The sequence below is a fragment of the Rhincodon typus genome, chromosome 26, assembly GCF_021869965.1.
Source record: "Rhincodon typus isolate 14 chromosome 26, sRhiTyp1.1, whole genome shotgun sequence".
Lineage (NCBI taxonomy): Eukaryota > Metazoa > Chordata > Chondrichthyes > Orectolobiformes > Rhincodontidae > Rhincodon > Rhincodon typus.
This window is the reverse complement of record NC_063357.1, coordinates 12,754,786-12,775,397: the sequence shown is the minus strand read 5'-3', so window position 1 is coordinate 12,775,397 and position 20,612 is coordinate 12,754,786. Positions and strand designations below refer to the sequence as shown.

General features: G+C 41.4%; 1 protein-coding gene across 3 annotated transcripts in view; it reads left to right on the top strand.

Moving 5' to 3' along the window:
• Positions 1 to 16,700, top strand: part of cuedc1b (CUE domain containing 1b) — a 144,904-nt gene extending 128,204 nt beyond the window's left edge. For 2 of the 3 annotated variants that reach the window (XM_048612757.1, XM_048612758.1), the window contains exons 6-11: positions 1,176 to 1,268; positions 4,271 to 4,360; positions 6,203 to 6,296; positions 9,126 to 9,184; positions 10,010 to 10,079; positions 12,229 to 16,700. In XM_048612757.1, the coding sequence (XP_048468714.1) occupies positions 1,176 to 1,268; positions 4,271 to 4,360; positions 6,203 to 6,296; positions 9,126 to 9,184; positions 10,010 to 10,079; position 12,229 (407 nt within the window). In that variant the 3' untranslated portion in view covers positions 12,230 to 16,700. The remainder of the gene's footprint in view (positions 1 to 1,175; positions 1,269 to 4,270; positions 4,361 to 6,202; positions 6,297 to 9,125; positions 9,185 to 10,009; positions 10,080 to 12,228) is intronic. The other variant, XR_007264884.1, reaches the window with a different exon arrangement.
• The last annotated feature ends 3,912 nt before the right edge of the window (positions 16,701 to 20,612 follow it).

Sequence of the window (20,612 nt, the reverse complement as noted above, 5' to 3'; positions counted from 1 at the left end):
TGGAGAATCTGAGATAACAAGGTGTACAGCTGGATGAACACAGCATCTGCAGTTCCTACTATCTCTGAAACTATATTCAAGATGTTGGTTTAGTACCAATATGACCCTGTATCAGTATAATATTTTATCTCTGTGTATGAGAGGCTAAACCCTCTGACCATCCTTATCTTTCTCTTTCCCTCATTTACTGGAAGCTGGGTTCCGTAGACACAGGTTAATGGTAACTCTCTGTTGACTTGCCACTCGTGGATATTGAGTGTCAGCAAGGTTTATTGAACATGGAGTGGCCAAGAGCCACGCCTAGTCTGGCCCTCACTATCATTGTTTGGTGGTCAGGACTGGTAGTGTCGCTAATCCCCACCCCCGGGCCTTCGGTCACGGAGCCCATTTGTGATGGCCTAGCAAAGCCATTATAGCAAGACAAAGAAACGCAGGTTCAAGCTATCCTTCACAATTGATCAGCTTGTGGAATGGTCATGGAATCCACAGCCCTCTTGACTGTTATGTTGTAGGGACTGTTGAGTTTGGGTTGGATGAGCTGGGGTGATCCTTTCTACTTTATATGGATGTCAACCCACTTGGCTCAAACCATAATCTAAGGCTAGGACACTTTCTGACCTTTTTTTTGTATTTATTTTTGGAACAATGAACATTGCTGAGCAGGACAAAGTTTGTTGCTCATCTCTAATTGTCCTTGAAATGAGTGAGTTGTTAGGCCATTTCGAAGGGCAGTTAAGAGCCAACCACATTGTCGTAAGTCATGAGTCTCGAGTCTCTTGAGGAATAAGAATGGAACATTTCCTTTCCTAAAGTACACCAGATGGAATTTCACATTAATTAGTTGTCTCATGGTTAATTTAATGATACAAGCATTTTGTTCCAGATTTATTACTGAATTGACTTCAAACTCCCACGTTTGGAATTTGAACTTGCATTAGTCCACGACTTTGCATTAATTGTAACATTCCCACAATGCTGTTATCCCTTTATACATGGATGGATATGTGTCGAAATCCAGCCTATATTGGCTACCAGCTGGATACAGCATTTGATATAGGATCCATGGCAGATTTGAAACAGTTTTTTGTTAAATTCCAGATTTACCTGCGGGATTAATTGCAATTAAAGCCAGCTTGAGTACTGAGTACATTATACCTTATCTCCTTTTCCTCCAGATCGGCTAAAGTATGAGTCAAAAAAATCAAAGGCCAACAGTGCGAATGAATCTCTGTCCTCTGGCAGCATCAGTTTTCCCTCAGCAGTTCCAGGTAAATAAACCATTAATTTCCAATCAGCGTAATTCATTTGGTTTATTATTAGCTGCTGTTAGAGTTTAGTGATTTACTTCTGGCTGCCTAGAGAGATCCATACAGCCTTATTGTTGTATCACTCTTCTGCCCAATTGCATGTTGATGAGCCACTTGGTTCAGTGTTGGTGACCATTTACAAGATAACCGCTGCCGTGAAACGTGGATTAATGACTGTCTGTGACACAGGCGTCTGCAGATCTGGTTAAGGAGAAGTGACACTGAGCCGTGCAGACCTGCAGAGCCGTAGGATTGCTTGCAGCCTGGTTTGTGCCGAGATAGCTGATCTCGCCCTGGAACTGAGGGGCATCACAATTGATGGCAGTGCCACCTGCCACCACCCGGAGGATAATATAAATCTTGGTCATCAATTAAGAACTGCATTGGGTTCCATTCTGATTGAAAACCAGTTTTTCTGTCTTAGGAAGAATGGATAACTTTAGGGGAGATGCTAGGGAGCAAGTGGTACTCACCTAAGTGTATTCCACAATGAGCCATGGCCTTGGCAGAACAAGTTTGTGGGCCAGCTTGTCTTCAGGGAAGAAGGAGCTCAAGACTTAAACCCTGACTGCCCATTTTTAGAGGTACCTTCACCTCTTCCAGTTCCAAATGAGGTTGTCATGCAGAGAGTCAAAGAGAGATACAGCACAGAAACAGACCCTTTGGTCCAACTCGCCTGTGCCAACCAGATATTCTAAATAAATCTAGTCCCATTTGCCAGCATTTGGCCCATATCCCTCTCAACCCTTCCTATTCAAATACCCACCCTTTTAGATGTTGGAATTGTACCAGCTTCCATCATTTCCTCTGGCAGCTCGTTCCATACACGCACCACCCCCTGCATGAAAACCTTCTCCCTTAGGTCCCTTTCATATCTTGCCCCTCTCACCTTAAACCTATGCCCTCTAGTTGTGGACTCCCCCACCCTGGGGAAAAGACCTTTTCTATTTACCCTATCCATGCCCCTCATGACTTTATAAACTGTATAAGGTCAGCATTCAGCCTCCAACGCTCCAGGGAAAATAGCCTCAGCCTATTCAGCCTCTCCCTATAGCTCAATCCCTCCAACCCTGGCAACATCTTTGTGAATCTTTTCTGAACCCTTTCAAGTTTGGCAACATCCTTCGTATAGCAGGCAGACCAGAATTGAATGCAGTATTCCTATAGTGGCCTAACCAAAGTCCAGTACAACTGCAACATGACCTCCCAGCTCCTGTACTCAATATACAGACCAATAAATGGAAGCATACCAAACGCTACCTTCACTATCCTGTCTACCTGGGGCTCCATTTTCAAGGGACTATGAACCACAGTTGAAAGTCTCTTGACTCAGTTGTCTGAACATTAGCTGTAGCTCAGTGGTTAACACTCTCCTCTAAACCAAATGGTGGTGAGGACAATTCCTACTCTCCCTGACTTTAGGCAGTTTGACAGACACACTGCTGCCACTTCAAACACTTGGTACAAGCTCCTACCAGTCTTAAAGTGTCAATGCTGGCACACCAAGGAAAGCCTAAGAGTGCCTTTGTCCTCCTCTACAAGCTTGGCCATTTGAGAGTTAAGATAACAGGGCCTGGCTTGGAAGACATTTTCCTTTGGACATCCAACAGTTGATTTGATAGGAGTTTTGTTCAAATTTTTTCTGGGAGTTTGAAGTGTGCAAATTGGTTGCTGTCTTTGCTTTATTGTAATGGTATATAATTTTGCAATAATTTTACTGAATGAAATAATTAAAGGTGAATTGGGCAGAATTAATGACAAATTCCAGGTTACAAAATCTTACTTTTCAGTTTGTTTTGCTTTAGCCTTGCAGACTAATCTAACAAAACAAAACTAATTACAAATCAGAAGTGTGGTGCCTGGATTTGTGCAGCTTCAGAAGCTTGACCATCACAGGTAGAATACAATGATCTTATCAAAGGAAAGATATACTGACTTTGGAGGCAGTCCAGAGAAGATTTACGGTGTTGATCCAAAGTGTGGAGGGATTTTCTTGCAAAGAGGCAGAAGATGTTTGGCTTGTACTCATTGGAGTTTAGAAGAATGAGAGGAGACCTTATAGAAACACGTAAGATTCTTAAGGGGGTTGACAGGGTAGATGTAGAGAGGTTGTTTCCCCTTGTGGGGGAGTCGTAAGACAAGAGGCCATAACCTCGGAATAAGGAGTCACCCATTTAAGAAAGAGATGAGAATTTTTTTCTCTCTGACGGTGCTGAATCTGTGGAATTCTTTACGAAAGATGGCTGTCAAGACTGGGTTGTTAACCGTATTCATGGCTGAGATAGACAGACTTCTGATCATTAGGAGAATTGGGGGTTATGGGAATAATGCAGGAAAGAGGAGTTGAGAATGATCAGATCAACCATGAATGGTAGAGTGGGCTCGATGGGCTGAATGGCCTATTTCTACTCCCATGTCTTGTGACCTAATAACCGGAACCCATCCACCAACTTAAAAGTTGCACTCGCTTCACCACTGGTGCATAGTATCAATTCACATAAAGCTCCTTCAGCAGTACCTTCCAAGCTTGTGATCTGTACTGTGTGAAGGTTGTGGTCATTTGGCATTTGGGAATACCATCACCTGCACACTCACAATTGGATCTACATTGCCATTTCTTCAGTGTGACTAGGTCAAAATCCTGATAGTCCTAATAGCACTGTGGGGGTACATACACCGCACCGAGTACAATAATTCAAGAAGGTTGCTCCCCACCACCTTTTCAAATATAAATCAGGATGGGCAGTAAATGCTGGCCTAGCCAATGATGCTGATGTCCCTTGAATTAACAAAAATAAGTCTTAAATTACAGTCAAGACCAGTCATTACAGAATGATTTAATGTCTGCAGTGGATTGTGTGCTGGTGACATGGATGGCTGTGTTCTGATGAAAAGCCAAAAGGATGTGATGAGAAAATATCTGGATGCAAAACCTTAACCCTTTTGTCTCCCATTTGCTGCAGTTGAACCTGGTGCCTCTGGTGTTGCTGAAGCAAGCAGTCTAGTATTTGATGATGCGATGTTCAGGGACAAACTGAAACACATGGGAAAATGTGAGTCCATCTAAAATCATTACTTAGTATTTTACCTAGCACAGAAACTGACCTTTTGGTCCCATTAGCCTATGCGTGGCATTCCAATCCAGCAACACGTTCCACACCATTTCCTACCACAGTGTATCTGACTGTATCAACATACTCCTTTTTTCCCTCAAGTACTTGTTCACCTTCCCCTTACATTGACAAAAGTGTTGTTTTCAACATGATACCTGGACACAAGCTAGGGTTGTATTCCTTTAAAGGTTAAGAGGCCAGTATCCCATCGCCAAGTCATTCTTTATTTACACGTACATGACACTGACCCAGCCAACTCAGTGAACAGAACCCCTGGCACTCCTGTTTAAATCTGTCAGCCAGGACTCCCTGATTGAACCAGAATAACAGCTCCAATCAGGGAACTCATATTCTATGAGATCTCCCTGGATAACCTCATTCCAATCACTACAAGGTGATTTGATCAAAGTTATCAAGATATTAAGGGGAACAGATAGTTTCTCCCAATTGACCCTATTCTGATGGTTGGGAAATCCAGAACGAGAGATTATAAAGTGTAAAAATTACAGCTGGACACAGTGAGGTCACACGACAAGCGATCAGAGTTCAAATTTGAAGGCAGCACTGGGGACTGCAGAGTGGAGGCTCCAATTTGATGGACATTGGATCAACTGCAAGGCCCTTTAAGTGCACACAGTTTCTTTTTTGTTGTTGTGGGTCAGTGCGGCCAAACGAAAAGTGTTGAGGCCAAGTTGCTGCCAGCAGCAGAACCATAAAATGCAAGATTTCCAATGTTTCTTTTGTATCTGTATGCCTGTCATTTCAGGTGCTCTCCAGGTCCATGACCTCACCCACCTTCCCAATTTTCGCACTGGGATTTTTTGTGATCAGTGGAAAACTGACGGTACTCGCCAATGACCTCGATAAAAGATCAGGCAGTCTCTCTGGTGTGGATTTCCCTTCCCAATTTTACTCTGCCTTGAGTTGATGCTGGAAACAACTGATAGCATGCAGCGGCAATAATGCCACCAAGCAGACTGAGAAAGCAGTCACATTGAAGTGTTCTCTCGCATGGCAAACCAAGAAGTAAAAGGCACTAATAATCCTTCGTGTTTTACTCAGAGTGAGATAAAGATTGGGTAAAACATATTGGATTAAGGTAGAAGCTGAAATATCATTTTCAAAAAATCTTTCCAAAGAGTGTTTTCAGGGGAATTTATTTTATCGTATTACCACTGGACAAATGTTCGACACATTTTCTAGGCCAGAGACCGTTGCTCAGCCAACATTTTGGACCCAGTACCCTGTTTAAAAACCCCATTACATCATATTTAGCCATTCATAAACTTTTCATGGGTCTTTACAGTGAAACTAAATCTGCCAAAGTGGAAGACCTAGGGGTTTTTTTTAAGCGTATCTTCACATGCACACTTTTTACCTTTTTGAGGAATAGTGTGGACATGGTGGGAAGATTATTACTGATTCTCAGCCCTTTGAACTGCATCACAGCAGCTCTTTCTGTAGCCGATCAAGTTGCGTGGGACCTTGCCCCTTCTGACCCAAATGTAGGGGTGCTACCACAAGTCTTCCTTGCGTAGGATTCATTCATACAGTTTTAAAAAAAACGAGTTATATTTTTCTTACAGTTTTAGAACAGTCTGTTTTGGAATCTGTCATTTCTAGCTGTCAATTGTATATTTACTGCAGTCTAAAAGTGCTATTATTGTTTGTGGATGAGAATAAAGAGCTGTGGTTGTCTGGTGACATAATTATAAGCATAACGGCTCACCCATAATGATCTCAAACTCAGGAGGGGCCTGACCCACTGCCTTTATTTTTCAGCGACAAGGAAGAAACTTTTCGAGCTGGCCCGAGTGTTCTCCGAGAAGACAAAAATGAGGAAGTTGAAGCGAAAGCATTCCTTAAAGCACCACACGTATCCTTAATCGTTCTTTGCGATGGTAAAGAATGATGGATCAAGGCCCAGTCTTAGTCAGCAGCCTTGTAACTGATAGATGTGCCGTGGAAAATCAGGATTCCTATTTGACTGTACGTTTTCCTTATTGGAAAACTAAACATTCAGCCCGAAGCCCACAGTGTAGGACAACAGCAGGGATCATATGGCATTGGAGGCCACATTTTGCCAGTACAAGTTCTTTGGGTGAGTTATTCGATTAATACAAACGTACGAATTAGGAGCAGGAAGAGACTATTTGGCCACTTGACCCTGCTGTGCCATTCAGTAAGTTCATGACTGATTTGATTACTCCACATTCTGGTAACCTTTCACCTCCTAGCTTCTCAAGAATCTACCTACCTCTAACCTAAAAATATTCAAAGACTGTGCTTCCACTGCCTTTGTGGAGAGAATTCCAAAGACTCATAACCTGCTGTGAGAAAACATCCCTCATCTCGGTCTTAAATGGCACCTTCTTCCTTTTAAAACCCCTAGTTCTAGATTCTCCTACTAAAGGAAACATCCTTTCCACATCCAGCCTGTCAAGACCCCTCAGGATCATGCGTGTTTCAATCAAATCGCCTCTTACTGTTCTCAACTCCATCAGACACAAATCTAATCTGCCCAGACTTTACTCATAAGACAACTCGCCCTTTCCGGATATCACTCCAACGAATCCTCCTTGGACTGCTCCCAAACAAAATTTCAAGAGTCCGCAGCCAGTGCTGTTCCCAGCATTGACTTGCAGTTCCAGAAGTGTCTACCATGCTGGAACCTTGTAGGTCCACACAGAAGAAACAAAAGAAAGGAATGCTGCTTCCAAAATATTCACATCCTTCTTTAAATAAGGAGACCAAAATGGTACATAATACTTCAGATGTGGTCTCAACCAATGCCCTATATAACTGAAACGTAACCTCCCCAATTATGCTTTATTTCTCCTTGCAATAAACAGGAATATTCTATTATCTATTCCTCATCACTTGCCATACCTGCATTTGTGATTCATTTTCCAGGACACCCAAATCTCTGCATCTCAGAGTTCTACAATCATTACCGTTCTACACCATTAGGATAATATACTTCTTTATTCTACTTGCTAAATTGTACGATTTTATGTTTTCCCACGTTATACTCCTTTTCCTAGACCTTTACACACTCTCTTTGCCCACCTGTCTATATCCCTTTGTAGCTTTCTTAGTCTTCTGCACAACTTACTTTCCTGCTAATCCCACAGTTCTTACTTTTTCCCCAGATCCTGGTAAATCTTTATTCCCTTTGAATACTAATGCAATTCTTGGGTGAGCAGAGTAAAAGACAGGGTAAGTACATTAGCCTGAGGTTCGTCAAAAATGAAGATTGAAGAAAACCAAGATCTGGAATTGACTGAGCTGGAACAGAAGATTTTAATCTGTCTCGATTTCAGTGAGGTGTAATGAAGAGGAGAAGGATGGTTTATTAGACAGGGTAATCAGGAGAAAATTCAGAGCAGCAATCAGCATCATAGCATAGAATACATAGAGAGAAACAAGCAAAGTTGCAACAGTTGGAGATTGTAGATTAAGTGCCAGACAACCAGCTTTTCCTTGTTTAGAGGAAGGTGTTGGTGGACTCTTGCCAGATATGAGTGCAGTATTCTAGTGTTGAACAGATTGTGTTTATAAGGCAGATATAGATTTCTGATGAGGAATGAGTATTTTGGCAATTAAGGGGGCACGTGAGCTTTGAAGCTGTGTGTGATTCATCTAAGGACAGAAACATGAATATGTTCATTAGATGAAGGAAGACTGAGAATGGAGCCATAATAGGTGCATAGAAATCTGTATGTGTTGTGGCTGATTTCAGATGTAAATGGACAAACCTTATACCAGTCCAGGAATACTGTGGCCGTACCCAGTCCGCGGAGAAGTTGGACCCACTCTCAAGCTCATTTGAGGTTCATTTAGGCATCGGTTGATTTGTTAATCCTCTGCTCCCTTGCTTTGAGGATCAGATGAGTTGTTATCCTACTGGGCCTGAAGTATCAAGTTGTCCTTTGGCCTTCTGTCCCCCATGATGCTCCTGCAGCTGTCAGTTTCCTTAACCACTCCCTAACCTCCACTATTGCCTTCTCTTTGTTTCTCTGTCTCTTCTCTCCTCCCCTAAGGCCCCTGGTTCTGGGCTCAGTCTTTGTTGCCTCAAGTCAAAGTGTCACACATGCTTGAACGGATCTGGCACGCTAATGATTTAAACATTCTTCACCAGATCCACTCAGACCATGCCAATTAAAATTTTGACTCACCTCCTCCCTAGCACAAGCAGCAATAACATCATCTGCTTTTAGCCCCAGTTTAGCCTTTAATCTTCAGAAATCCATGTCGCTAGGGGAGCAGAAGTCAGGAGAATGAGCCATCAATTACAACATAGGTGGGACCAACTTTGAGGAAGCAGTACATATTCAGACACATGTAGAGCTCTTGCAGTGCAGTGGTAATGTCCTACCTCTGAGCCAGGAGCCCAGGTCCAAGTCCTACCTGCCCTGGAGGTGTGTTGTAATTTGTCTGAACAAGTTGATTAAAAATATCTGCATTCGGGCACGCAACATCAGTGGGAAGCTGGTAAGAAGCATACTGTGTCAGACCCTGTTCGTCTGCAGGAGTAAGAAACAACCCTGTGCAATAAACTTTATAAAGAGTGTTTATATTTTACAGTGCAGTGAGCTGGATAGAGACCCAGCTGCTGTTGTACAGGAGTAATTAATAACCGTTACATAGATGTCAGTGAATTACACTATTTTAACGTTTTTCCTTCACTCCTCCGGCTACACAGTCTCGGAACTGCAGCCTCAACAGCTAACCTCCTCGATGATGTAGAAGGGAATTCTTGTGGTAAGGATATCTGCATGTTGTAACCTTTTCATATGTCTGGAGGGCATAGAATTGTCAAGGAGATCTGCAGGGGGTCTATCCAATGTAGCCCTCTGTTGTTGGGTATGATGCATGTGGAAGCTGTTTTTACCTCTCAGCTAACAGCAGGATATAGATTTGCTCTGATTTTTGGCCTGCAGCAAGGGGATGTGTTATGGTGCAGACTTTCAGCAGGCAAGAAACCTGCTTGCTTTGGGCTTGGAAACACGCGAGGACCATGTTGCCATCAAAAATAATTGATGAGAGTTTAAAATTAGAAGCAGAGGTAGGAAGAGGAACAGTTTGGCTTAACTGTGGTTTAAGCAGATTAAAATGTAAATTTTGGCAACATTTTCATCTTTAAAGTTAGAATGGGAGCTCAGGAAGGTGGGGTATTGAGTGAGATATGGCTTCGGCAGGAACAAGCACAGAAAATACTGGAGAAACTCAGCAGGTCTGGCAGTGTGCGTGGAGCGAGAAATAGAGTTAAAGTTACAAGTCCGGTATGATTCTTCTTTAGATCTTCTGAAGAAGAATCAAACTGGACTTGAAACATTAACTGTTTCTATCTCCAGAGCTGCTGCTACCAGACCCACTGAGTTTCTCAGCATTGTTCTGTGTTTGTTTCAGATTTCCAGCATCTGCTGTATTTTGCTTCTATTTGAATGTTTCCTACAGGACTTGGCTGCCAGTCTATTCATGAATAATTTCACTCGTTTATAAGAACATGAGAAATAGGAGCAGGAGTAACATATTTGTCCCCTCAAGGCTGCTCTGCAATGCTATATATTGCTGTTTCTCTTTCAGATGAAGATATCCAGTTCAGGAAACAGCCCCTACAGGAAGAAGATGAAGAAAATGAGGATCGGCAGTCCTGGTAAGCTTTAAAAAAGAGGATCTGTTTCGATGTCAACTTCTGGACAGAAATGGGGAGTGGGATAAAGGGCCAATCACTATACAGATCTCTGGACATCAAAAGCTCTTGTGTTAATATGGAAAACAATTAGCTGTCACAACAGTTTCAGCAAATCACCCACGTTATTGGGTGAAGGAGTTGCGAATGGTATGTTATTTATATTTAGTTGAATGCAGATGGGAGGTATTTACTGCGGCTATTGTGGTTACAAACGTGTGAACAATGAACAAGAGTAGGCCACTGGGCCCTTTGTGCCTCGTCTACTATTCAATAAGATCATGGCTGATCTGATTTTAACCTCAACTCTACATTCGTGCATATCCCCGACAATATTTCATCCCCTTGGTAATCAAGAATCTAGCTTCCTCTGCTTAAAAATGCGTTTAAAAAAATCTGCATCCACTGCCTTTTGAAGAAGCAAACTGCAAAAAGTCACAAACTCTCTTGGAGGAAATAAAGTGTTTCCTCATCGCTGTCTTAAATGAGCAATCCCTTATTTTTAAGCTAAGACCTCTAGTTCTAGTTTCTTCCACAAGAGAAAATATCCTTTTGACATCATTCCAGTCAAATCCCCTCAGGATGTTATATGTTTCAATTAAGTTACCACTGACTCTTCTAAACTCCTAGCCTTTCCACATAAGGCAATCTGATCATTCCAAGTATTAGTCTAGTAGACCTTCTCAGAACTGCTTCCAGCGCGTTAACATCCTTCCCTAAGTACAGTGACCAGTATTGTACACAGCAGTCCAGATGTGATCTCACCAATGCCCTATATAACTGAAGCAATAACCTCCCTACTCTTGCAGTGAATTCCCCATGCCATAGACCATAACATTCTATTAGCGTTCCTGACTATTTGCTGTTCCTGCATGCCAATATTCTGTGATTCATGCATTAGGACACCCAGACCTCTCTGCATCTCTCACCATTTAGATAATATGCTGCTTTTCTCTTCTTTCTGCTAAAATGGACAATTACCCACTTTCCCACATTGTACTCCATTTGCCTAATCTTTGTCCATTTCACTTAACTTTCCGTATTCCTTTGCAGGCTCCTTATGTACCCTTCACAACTCACTTTGCTGACCATCTTTGCACTGTCAGCAAATTTAGTCACTCATCAGGCACTTTGATCGGCGGAGCCCCACATGCCTCCCCAACCCATGAAGATGATGAGCTGCCCACAGGTTGGCAGCTGTTGTGAATGGCACACAGTGACAAGCCCAGTGTCAATCCCAGTAGAGACAACCTAAAGCTATTACATGATGTTCAATTGGCTGCTGATGCCCTCAGTTGGCGAGGGGACAGGAAGGTCAGCCCTGGGATGCCTAATTCTGGCTGGAGGCGGGAGGGTTTCGGTATTCCAGCGCCTGCCTTCCCTACCTCTCAGACTCATCAATACCAGGAGCAGAAAGTGTTCCTCCAGCTCCACACTGTGTTATCTCTGACTCCAGCATCTGCGGTTCTGACTATCTTCAAGTTCCACCCTGTGACTTTTCTTCATTTCGAGAGGACGTGATTTCTTTTCACTAGCTTTCCCAAATGTTTATTGTATCATCATCAAGTGTTGGATGTTGCAGACAATCATTGTTTATTGATACCTCAAAACTGGGCATATTCTATAGCTCCCTGGGTCTGTCTTAGTCTTTCACTATTCTACAGGCATTTATAACCGATGCTTGATGTAGGCTAACCACAGGTTGGTTATCAATTATATACTTTTCCAGTCGTACTGGCGGTGTTTACCATGGGCCGTGAGTTTCTGAAAGAAAAATCTGTTAAATTTAACTACTCAAATAATAATATTCAGTTGCCATTCTTTGTGTCTCCCCCAGCTCCTGCTGGAGGCCTACCCTGTTTCCCAGGTAACCAATATAACATCTTCAAACAGGCCAAGTGAGGAGATGCAGTTCAGTGTTATGCAATTTCTTTGCATAACAGGAGAAAACTAATAATTTGTGAAGTCTGTCTTTCAACCAGCATAATTAAATCCTCAAAAATGAAGTTATTCTCTTTGTCTGCTATTATCTCTGTTTAAATATATATGAAGTGAATTATATCATAATTTGGCTTAACATTTAACCACATTTTTGGTTGCTCTTTTCCTACAGATCCTGACACCTTTTTCTGCTGAAGGAGCTGTTTTCAGTGATTAAGCAAAAGGACTATTATTCTTCACAGATGAAGTTGGTGGCATCTCTTCATCTGCTTTTTAATAACTTCTGTAATGAATAAGGCACAATTAAATGGAAAAAAATTCAAGAGATACCCATCCATCACCATTGTAAGTTCAGGGTTTGGGTGTATTCATGTTTTTATCTTTAATTCTCTGTTTAATTCATCAAATTTATAGATGTCTAGATTTTTCTATCCAGACCTTGCGATAGTCCTAACCCTGACTCACAATGGTTGAGAGCAACTGGTAGAGGGCTGAGCCTAGTTTTTAACTATATGTATGACAATATTTTTTGATAGAAGAGGCCAACTTCAGGCATTGAACTGTATTCCATTTGGGCTGCTGTTTGATTCATGTAGGCAGCATAATTCCTTAGCTCACTGTCAAATGATGTCCTTATTGGTTGTTGCGTGCCTAATGATATACTATATTAATTAACAGGCCCACTCAATAAGCCAGAACATATTTGATTATGTAAATGTTTCTGTTGTAATTACTGGGCCAGTTCGTGTTTTTTTTTCCTTTTTTTAAGAAATACTAGATTATAGTGGAACAGGATGGACTGAAATGAAGAACCATTTGATTGTTATGGTAAACATCGATGGATATGGAGCTACCGGGGCCTTTGTAATGTCGAATCACAATCCCACCCACTGCAAAAACACCAATCGGACGCTCAGCCAGAATGATCATTTACCAGCAGGATACAAATATTAAAACCGATACCTGCAGCTTACGGTGAAAGGGGCTGTGCAACATATAAACCACAGTTTAAAGTGCCCTATTACCGTGTGGACATGTGTGCTGTGAGGAACATAACCCACCCAGCAATTTAAACTGATGAGGAATTTGCTAATGCTTTCAGTATCCTGTTTAACTCTTTCACATGAGCCAGCCTGAGCTATGGAAAATCAAAAACTGTGGTAGAGAATCCAATTAATTTTGTTTCTCCCTTAAGTATTGTCTTTGGCTGTTCAGTTTTGCTAATATTCCAGTTGAATATGACCCATTTGTTCACTTCCTTCAATCATGTAATGGGGAGACAGATGTGCAATCACATTGATTGAATCAAAAACATCATGGCCAGGCTCTCAAACAGGTAGGTCTTTGAGGAGGACTCAGACAGGAAGTAGTAAAGAAGGAGTCTTGTATATCTCCTTGTAGCTGCTCATAGTTTAAGCAAGAATTTGTCAACGGATCATTTATCCACCTTTTCACCATTTAAAAAAAAAAACAGGAGGAAAAGGAATTAAAATGATGAGGTATGAAATTCTCTAATTGGTGTGTAAAGTTCACTTGTTTGGGATTGCTAGCTAAAATGTTTGCAATACTACTGCGCAAGGTGACCGAGAAAACTCTTACCTCCCCAGCATTAGTATTAAAATAACGGAATTTAGCGCTGGTAAAAGGGCTACATTTGTTAGGAATAAACCTGTTTATTTTTCGCAATGTTGCTTTGTTTTTAAAGACTGTATGCATGAATATTACAGCACACTTTGAGGAGACTTGCAGAAAACACATGAAATATATCTACAAATCTAGACCTCATTGTTTAGGATCTTGCTTTGGATAGAATCCATTGAAACTCCCCTCTTTTTAACCAATATGTCATTTGTGTTTATACCGACTATCCGGTTAAACACTTGGTAAGAGAGTGAATTAAAAAATGTGGTACACATCTCTCAAATGAAACAGTTTAAAATCATAGACCACCCTTTCATCCAACATACTCGGAGGAAAGAAACTATTCAGAGATTGATACATTAATTTGGGAGACTTAAGGAAAATTTAATATTTTATTATAAATCATTTTAAAATATCTCAAGGAAATTCAGAGGAATCATTTGTTATGTCCCCTCATCTAATACCTGTCAAGTCTGCTGATTCCCATATACGTCAGAGAGAGGGGATGGGAGCATTTGATACAACAGATTGCAGCTGGTGCATATGTAAAATTGGAAAGAAAATGAATGAGACTGCTGTACAACATTAAATGAACATGAACAGCTGAGGTCAAGTATAAAGATGCATGTGCAAATGGGTTCTGTACGAGGTTAACAGAGTGCCTGTCCTGGACTACTTGCAGTCACGTTCCTGTCTCTGACCTCTTCAGGAGTAGAATCTATTTCAGCGTGATATTAATATCAAAACAGCTACTCCTTTAGGACGGGCCAGTGGGAGTGAGCGAATTATTGTAAATGATTTGTTCTGATGGTAACAGTGAGCAGCAGTGGGGACAAAAATAACTAACTCTGCTGTCAGAAGGGAGTATTCACTTCTGATTTTGAATGGTGACTATTTGCTGACGTCGCAACTTTCTTCCCAAGCTGGGGTCACTTGCAATACATGGAAACCCTGGCAAGTGTTCCTGAAGGAGCTTCAGATAACTGAATGTAGGACAGCTTCCAATGTCTGACCTTGTTTGGCGGTGGGGGGGGCGATATAAGGGAGTCACAAGTGTAGGCCACTTTAAATCACTTCACCAACGACACTTAATCTTGTGTTGGCATAACGCTGAACAGGCTTCTGTACGTCCTATTTCTCAAGCATCCAGTCTTAGGAGTGATAATTGGAAGAAAAGAATAAAGACCTGCTAGTTTTGCCAAATAAAATACACATTCAAGAACCGTCAGGAAATCGGGCAAAGCCTGGAGTTTCCTTCCTGGGACATGACCACATCTTCTACCTCTAAGTTACACCCTACTGTATTTTTCAATGCAACGTATGCTGAAGTTGACAGTACTGTATCTTTACCAGTCCCAATAGGGTCTGGTTCTAATGTATCATCATTACTACACCAATGCAATAAGTATAAAATGAGAGGAAAGTTTTTTTTTACATATATGTAACAGACAGGAATTGTACCTGGTGTAAAGTCACAGCATGGAATCTGTTACAACTGATTCAGGATATTTAGTGAGGTATAAGAATTAGCAGCACCACTGTCAAAAGGAATAGCAGTACACAAACTGTGCCATCTTTGCTGAGAAAAAACATATTGTAGTTGATTGCTAGTTAATTTGTTAAATTGCATTATTCCCTTTGCTGGGATGTAAGGGCCACTTGTTCATTGAAACGTAAAGATTCTCGTTCTTGATGGTGCAACATCTTATAATGCAGCACCACAGACTTGGAATCAGAGGTTTTACTGCTAGGTTTAACTGACTGTCATGTCTAGACACGCTCCCCTGAGATTAGGAAGAATACCAAGTTGCTAGTATTAGCCACATTGAACAAAGAGAATTCCATCTTGGGTTTTATGCTACAGTACAACTTAGTGACTGACCAAAGGACAGTATGGTTGGAGCCATGGAAGTACCTATAATCACCAAGTACCTTGCAAGAATATGAAATGGGGGCATGGTTATCAAATAGTTGAAATGTAATGAGAAGGAGTAAATGGAAATGCATGCCATTAGGGTCACTCAGTGATGGACCCAAGTTGAGTTATTCAGATAGGTTTAAGCATATAGTGGCTGCACCCCAGGTGTCTGTCAAATAACCAGAGGACACACTTTTGAATCAAACCCGGAGGAATGACGAGAAAACTGGTGATTGGAAATGGGATGCTTTTTGCTTATTTTGCCTCATACCATTTTAAATGGTGACCAAGATATATCTCTCTCACTCTGCCTTCCCATTTTTGGAACTTTTAGAGATCCTGCCTGTGGGAAACAATGGAAGTGAGTGAAAAGCAAGTGCAACTGAGGTCTGAATGTTTGGGTGAAGCAATTGGAATGAACAAGATAAAACCTTGTGCAGTGTTTTGAACTTCTCATTATTGGGCACGGCTAGTGAGAGTCACAGAAGAGGGAGCACGGGGAAAAGAATATGGAAAGCTAGAATTCAAATGTTGCAGCCTTTACAGAATAGTAAAAGATTTTGTGCTGCTTCACTTGAAGATGCTCATTGGAATGTTTTAATCTGTTGAGTCTTTGAAGAATGTTTGATCCACATTGACTGTGATGCACCTCATGATGTTCCCTGAACAAAATTATTTAAAAGCAAGTTCTGTTATAAACCATGTGTATTGAATGTTGTCCAACTCTTTCACTCCACTTGTTGAAGTATTTTTGGTATAGTGTTGGGTTCTGAGAAGTTATATTTGAAATTTGTTTTTCTAGGGATGCTTGTTAATTAGTTGGGCAGCTGATTTATCCTGCTTTAGAAAAACATTTGTTTTCACATCAACCTGTGAGCTCTGTTTCTGACTGATCACCAGACTATAGGGCCATTCATTGACTAGTTTTCCAGATTCCCTTCCTTCCCATGGGAGATATTGCCCAGCCCTTGCTTTGTCTTGTGGCCACAATTACAAACCAGCTTCATGGGTTCAAAGTTTTCGAGAAGATTTGTAGCTCGGGTTGTGGATGAGGTTGTAGACATGCTTGCCGAGCCAGTGGGTTTGGTTGCAAACGTTTCGTCACCCTGATAGGTAACATCGTCAGTGCACCTCCAGTGAAGTGTCGGTGTTCTGTACCGTTTGTTATTTATATGCCTCTGTTTGCTGAGGTAGTTGGTATTAGCAAACAGAGGCATATAAATAACAAGTGGGACAGATCACCAATACTTCACCGGAGGCACACTGATGATGTTGCCTACCAGGGTGATGAAACGTTTGCAACCAAACCCACCGGCTTGGCGAGCATGGCTACAACCTAAACATGTCTACAACCTAAACATATCTACAAACTCAGTTACATGGATAATCATTGGAGAGAGCCCAGCCTGATGTGGCATGCATCTGTGCCAACAGAGTCACCAATGAATATTCAAGTACATTTTCCTGTAATTTATAATACATCAGTATTTTCTCATGGATGGGCTCCATTGACTTTGCATGGTTCTGCATGTCTGAGTTCAGGTGTTTCTGGATAAGGTTACCTGTCATAAATATTAGATTATTCATCCAGAGCCTTGTTATTTGTACCGGAATTGGTAAATGAATGTTCTGCTTTAACTGTGATGCTAAGTTATAATTGGGATAAATTTATAAATGAGTCATTTTTGACTCCGTTGAAGTATTGTTAGACTAGATAGTTTGGAACAGATGAATTCATTAGTGGAAGGGTTGATGAAAAGGGTACTGTTAGGGTAAGAATTCACAGAACGTAAACTGTTCAAAGAAAATGATAATAAGTGCATATTATGATTAAGATCTCCTCTGATTAATTTTTCCAGTGTTTGCTAGCAGAAGTGCCCTGGAGATTAAATCTTAAATTCTAGGAGATATCTGGGTGAACCTGCAGGGCTGGTAATCCAGAAATGTACCTTAGGCTGGTTTCTTTGCACTATGTTTTGAAAAGTTGTCAAATGAAAGCTATTAGGGTTGTAGTGACAACCTGTCAGCACGTTGTTTGCTGCATTCAGTGAGAATGAGTGAATGAAGATTTAAACTCTACTCCTGTGACTTTTAAATACATGCAATCTTAAGGTAGTACTGATCATAACTTGAAGCTAAACACTGGCAGAATTGGTGAAGGACTGGTGCAGGCCATGAGGCTTGCTCTCCAAATCGGAAGAAAAATAAAGGGCTAAAAATGCAAACCATTGGGAAGGGGTGATTTTAGGAGCAGGAGGAGGCAATTCAGCCCTTCGAGCCTGCTCCGCCATTCTTCACGATCATGGCTGATTGTCCAACTCAATAGCCTAATCCTGCTTTCTCCCCATAATCTTTGATCCTATTTTCTCCAAGCACTATATCTAGTTGCCTCTTGAATAGATTCAGTGTTTTGGCATCAACTACTTCCTGTGGTAATGAATTCCACAGGCTCACCACTCTTTGGGTGAAGAAACGTCTGCTCATCTCTGTCCAAAATCATCTATCCCAAATCCTCAGACTGTGACCCCTGGTTCTGGCCACACCCACCATCGGGAACATCCTCCCTGCATCAACCCTGTCCAGTCCTGTTAGAATTTTATAAGTCTCTATGAGATCCCCCACTCATGCGTCTGAACTGTAGCAAAAACAATCCCAACCCAGTCAGTCTCACCTCAAATGTCAGACCCATCATCCCTGGGTTCAGCCTTGTTAACCTTCACTGCACTCCCTCGAGAGCAAGAGCATCCTTCCTCAGAAAAGGAGACCAAAAATGCACACAATATGCTAGGTGTGGTCTCACTAAGGCCCTGTGTAACTGCAACAACACATCCCTGCTCCTGTACACGAAACCTCTCACAATGAAGGCCAACATACCATTTACCTTCTTTACCACCTGCTGCACCTGCATGCTTACCTTTAGCGATTGGTGCACAAGGACACCCAGGTCCCACTGCACACTCCCCTCTCCCAATTTACAGCCATTCAGGTAGTAATCTGCCTGGTTGTTGCTTCCAAAGTGAATAACCTCACATTTATCCAAATTATACTGCATCTGCCATTGATTTGCCCACTCACCCAACCTGTAGAGATCATGCTGAAGTATCTCTGCACCCTCATCACAGTTCATCCTCTCACCCAACATGGTATCATCTGCAAACTTGCAGATGTTACATTTTGTTCCCTCATCCAAATCATTAATATATATTGTGAACAGCTGGGGTCCCAGCACTGATCCCTGTGGCACCCCACTAGTTCTTCCTAAGTCTGACAACCTTTAAAACCTTATAAACATGGTAGAGCCGCTAATCTCTTGGTTGACACCGTGTTACAATCTGACTTAATTCTAAATCACCCAAAGCACATTCATTGCTTGTTTTAAAAAAAATGGTCTAGGACATTAAAAATATCAATCATTTGCCAAACTAATTGACTCCAACATGTTCACTGGTAAGTGGGGACTAATCAGTAATAATCTCTTCCTGTCAATTGTATTTCTGTCATTGGTGGGAACTGAATGGGCATTTCTCTACTGTTAGCCATGCAGTTGTACCTTTAAAGAAAATATGTTCACAATCTTTGGACTGTGTGTGTTTATTAGTCACAAAGAGAAGGATTTTATTCATTTCCCAACAAGAGGGAGGATTGACCTTATGTTCAGGTATCAACATTCTTTTAAGTTTTATACACCCATGTGCGGAATTATTCTTGTCTGGAGGTGCTTAATTATGTATAGGCTTGTGCCATTAGGACATGCTAGATGAAGCCTAGTACAGAGCTTCTTCATTGTGAAAAGGAGAGACATGTTGCTGAAACTTTTTGTGTTGCACTCATCAGGATAAAATAAAGAATGCCAAATCTCGACAATTTATACAGCAGAGAGAAAAGTTCTTAAATTGACTCTGGTGGAGGTGTTGCTATTGAGAAAGTAATAAATAGCTTTGTGCCCCCCCCCCCCAACAACTCCTGGATTATTCAAAAAATGTGCAAGACTTGAACAAATCTGTTTGCAGCAAAATTATTTTGATACCAATCCATAGCAGGAGAAATCAGAAATGCTGACCAAAACACTGCTCAAAGATACAGAATTTAGAGAGGGGGATGGAGAGGTTCAGGGAGGGAATTCCAGGTATATAGGCAATTTTCCACCTGGCCCTCATGACTGGGAGGCTTGCTTGCCAAATTTTCAGCTCGGAAATTCAGCTGCATGCTGTCCCTTTTCTCTCATTGTTCAGAATATTCGCCGAAGATTGCACACAGCCCAAGTTTTTGATGCATGGCCTGGGAAGGTTCAGTTCCCTATGGGGAGCACCAAGTGCGACATGTTACACATTACAATAACAATGATTTGCTACAAAAACAGTGATCTCTTCTGTCCCATTGCTCGATTGTGAACCTTGGGTGGAGGAAAATCTATTATGTTTCTGTAAAGAAACCTGAGATTGATCAATTATTGGATTTGTTGAGTGTGCAGAGCCTGCTGGCTCCACTGTTGCCTTAGTGTGGGAGATTGTTTCAGTTGTGTCATGTACTCAACGGGTATAACTCCAGTTGCAGAAAACTCTTGATCTGTCAGATTCTGTGACTGGGATGGCCATTAATACAGGATTTTTTAATAATGTAATAATATCTTCGACCTAGATAACAGCTTCATATCATATCCCCCTGGTGAGATTGCATTCAATTCTAGATACAGGTTTATTTCCTTATGGAGTGATTGTATTCAGACCCAGTAAAAACACTGTGACAATTTGGAAGCACTCTATCTGATGCTGAATTAAATATTAATTGCATTTAATTTTGTGCGCAGCACCATACTATCCTGGAGGTGTTGTATTCATAGCTTAGCACAGGTTCTCAGAGCTTTGGGAGCACAATGTTAAAATCTACCTGTAGATGCTAATTTGAGGATAATTTGAGCTGCACATCACTCTGGGGCATCCTGGTGACTCTCTTTCAAGCGTGTTTGTTTTGTGAAGCTGTATTATTCAGGAATTTTG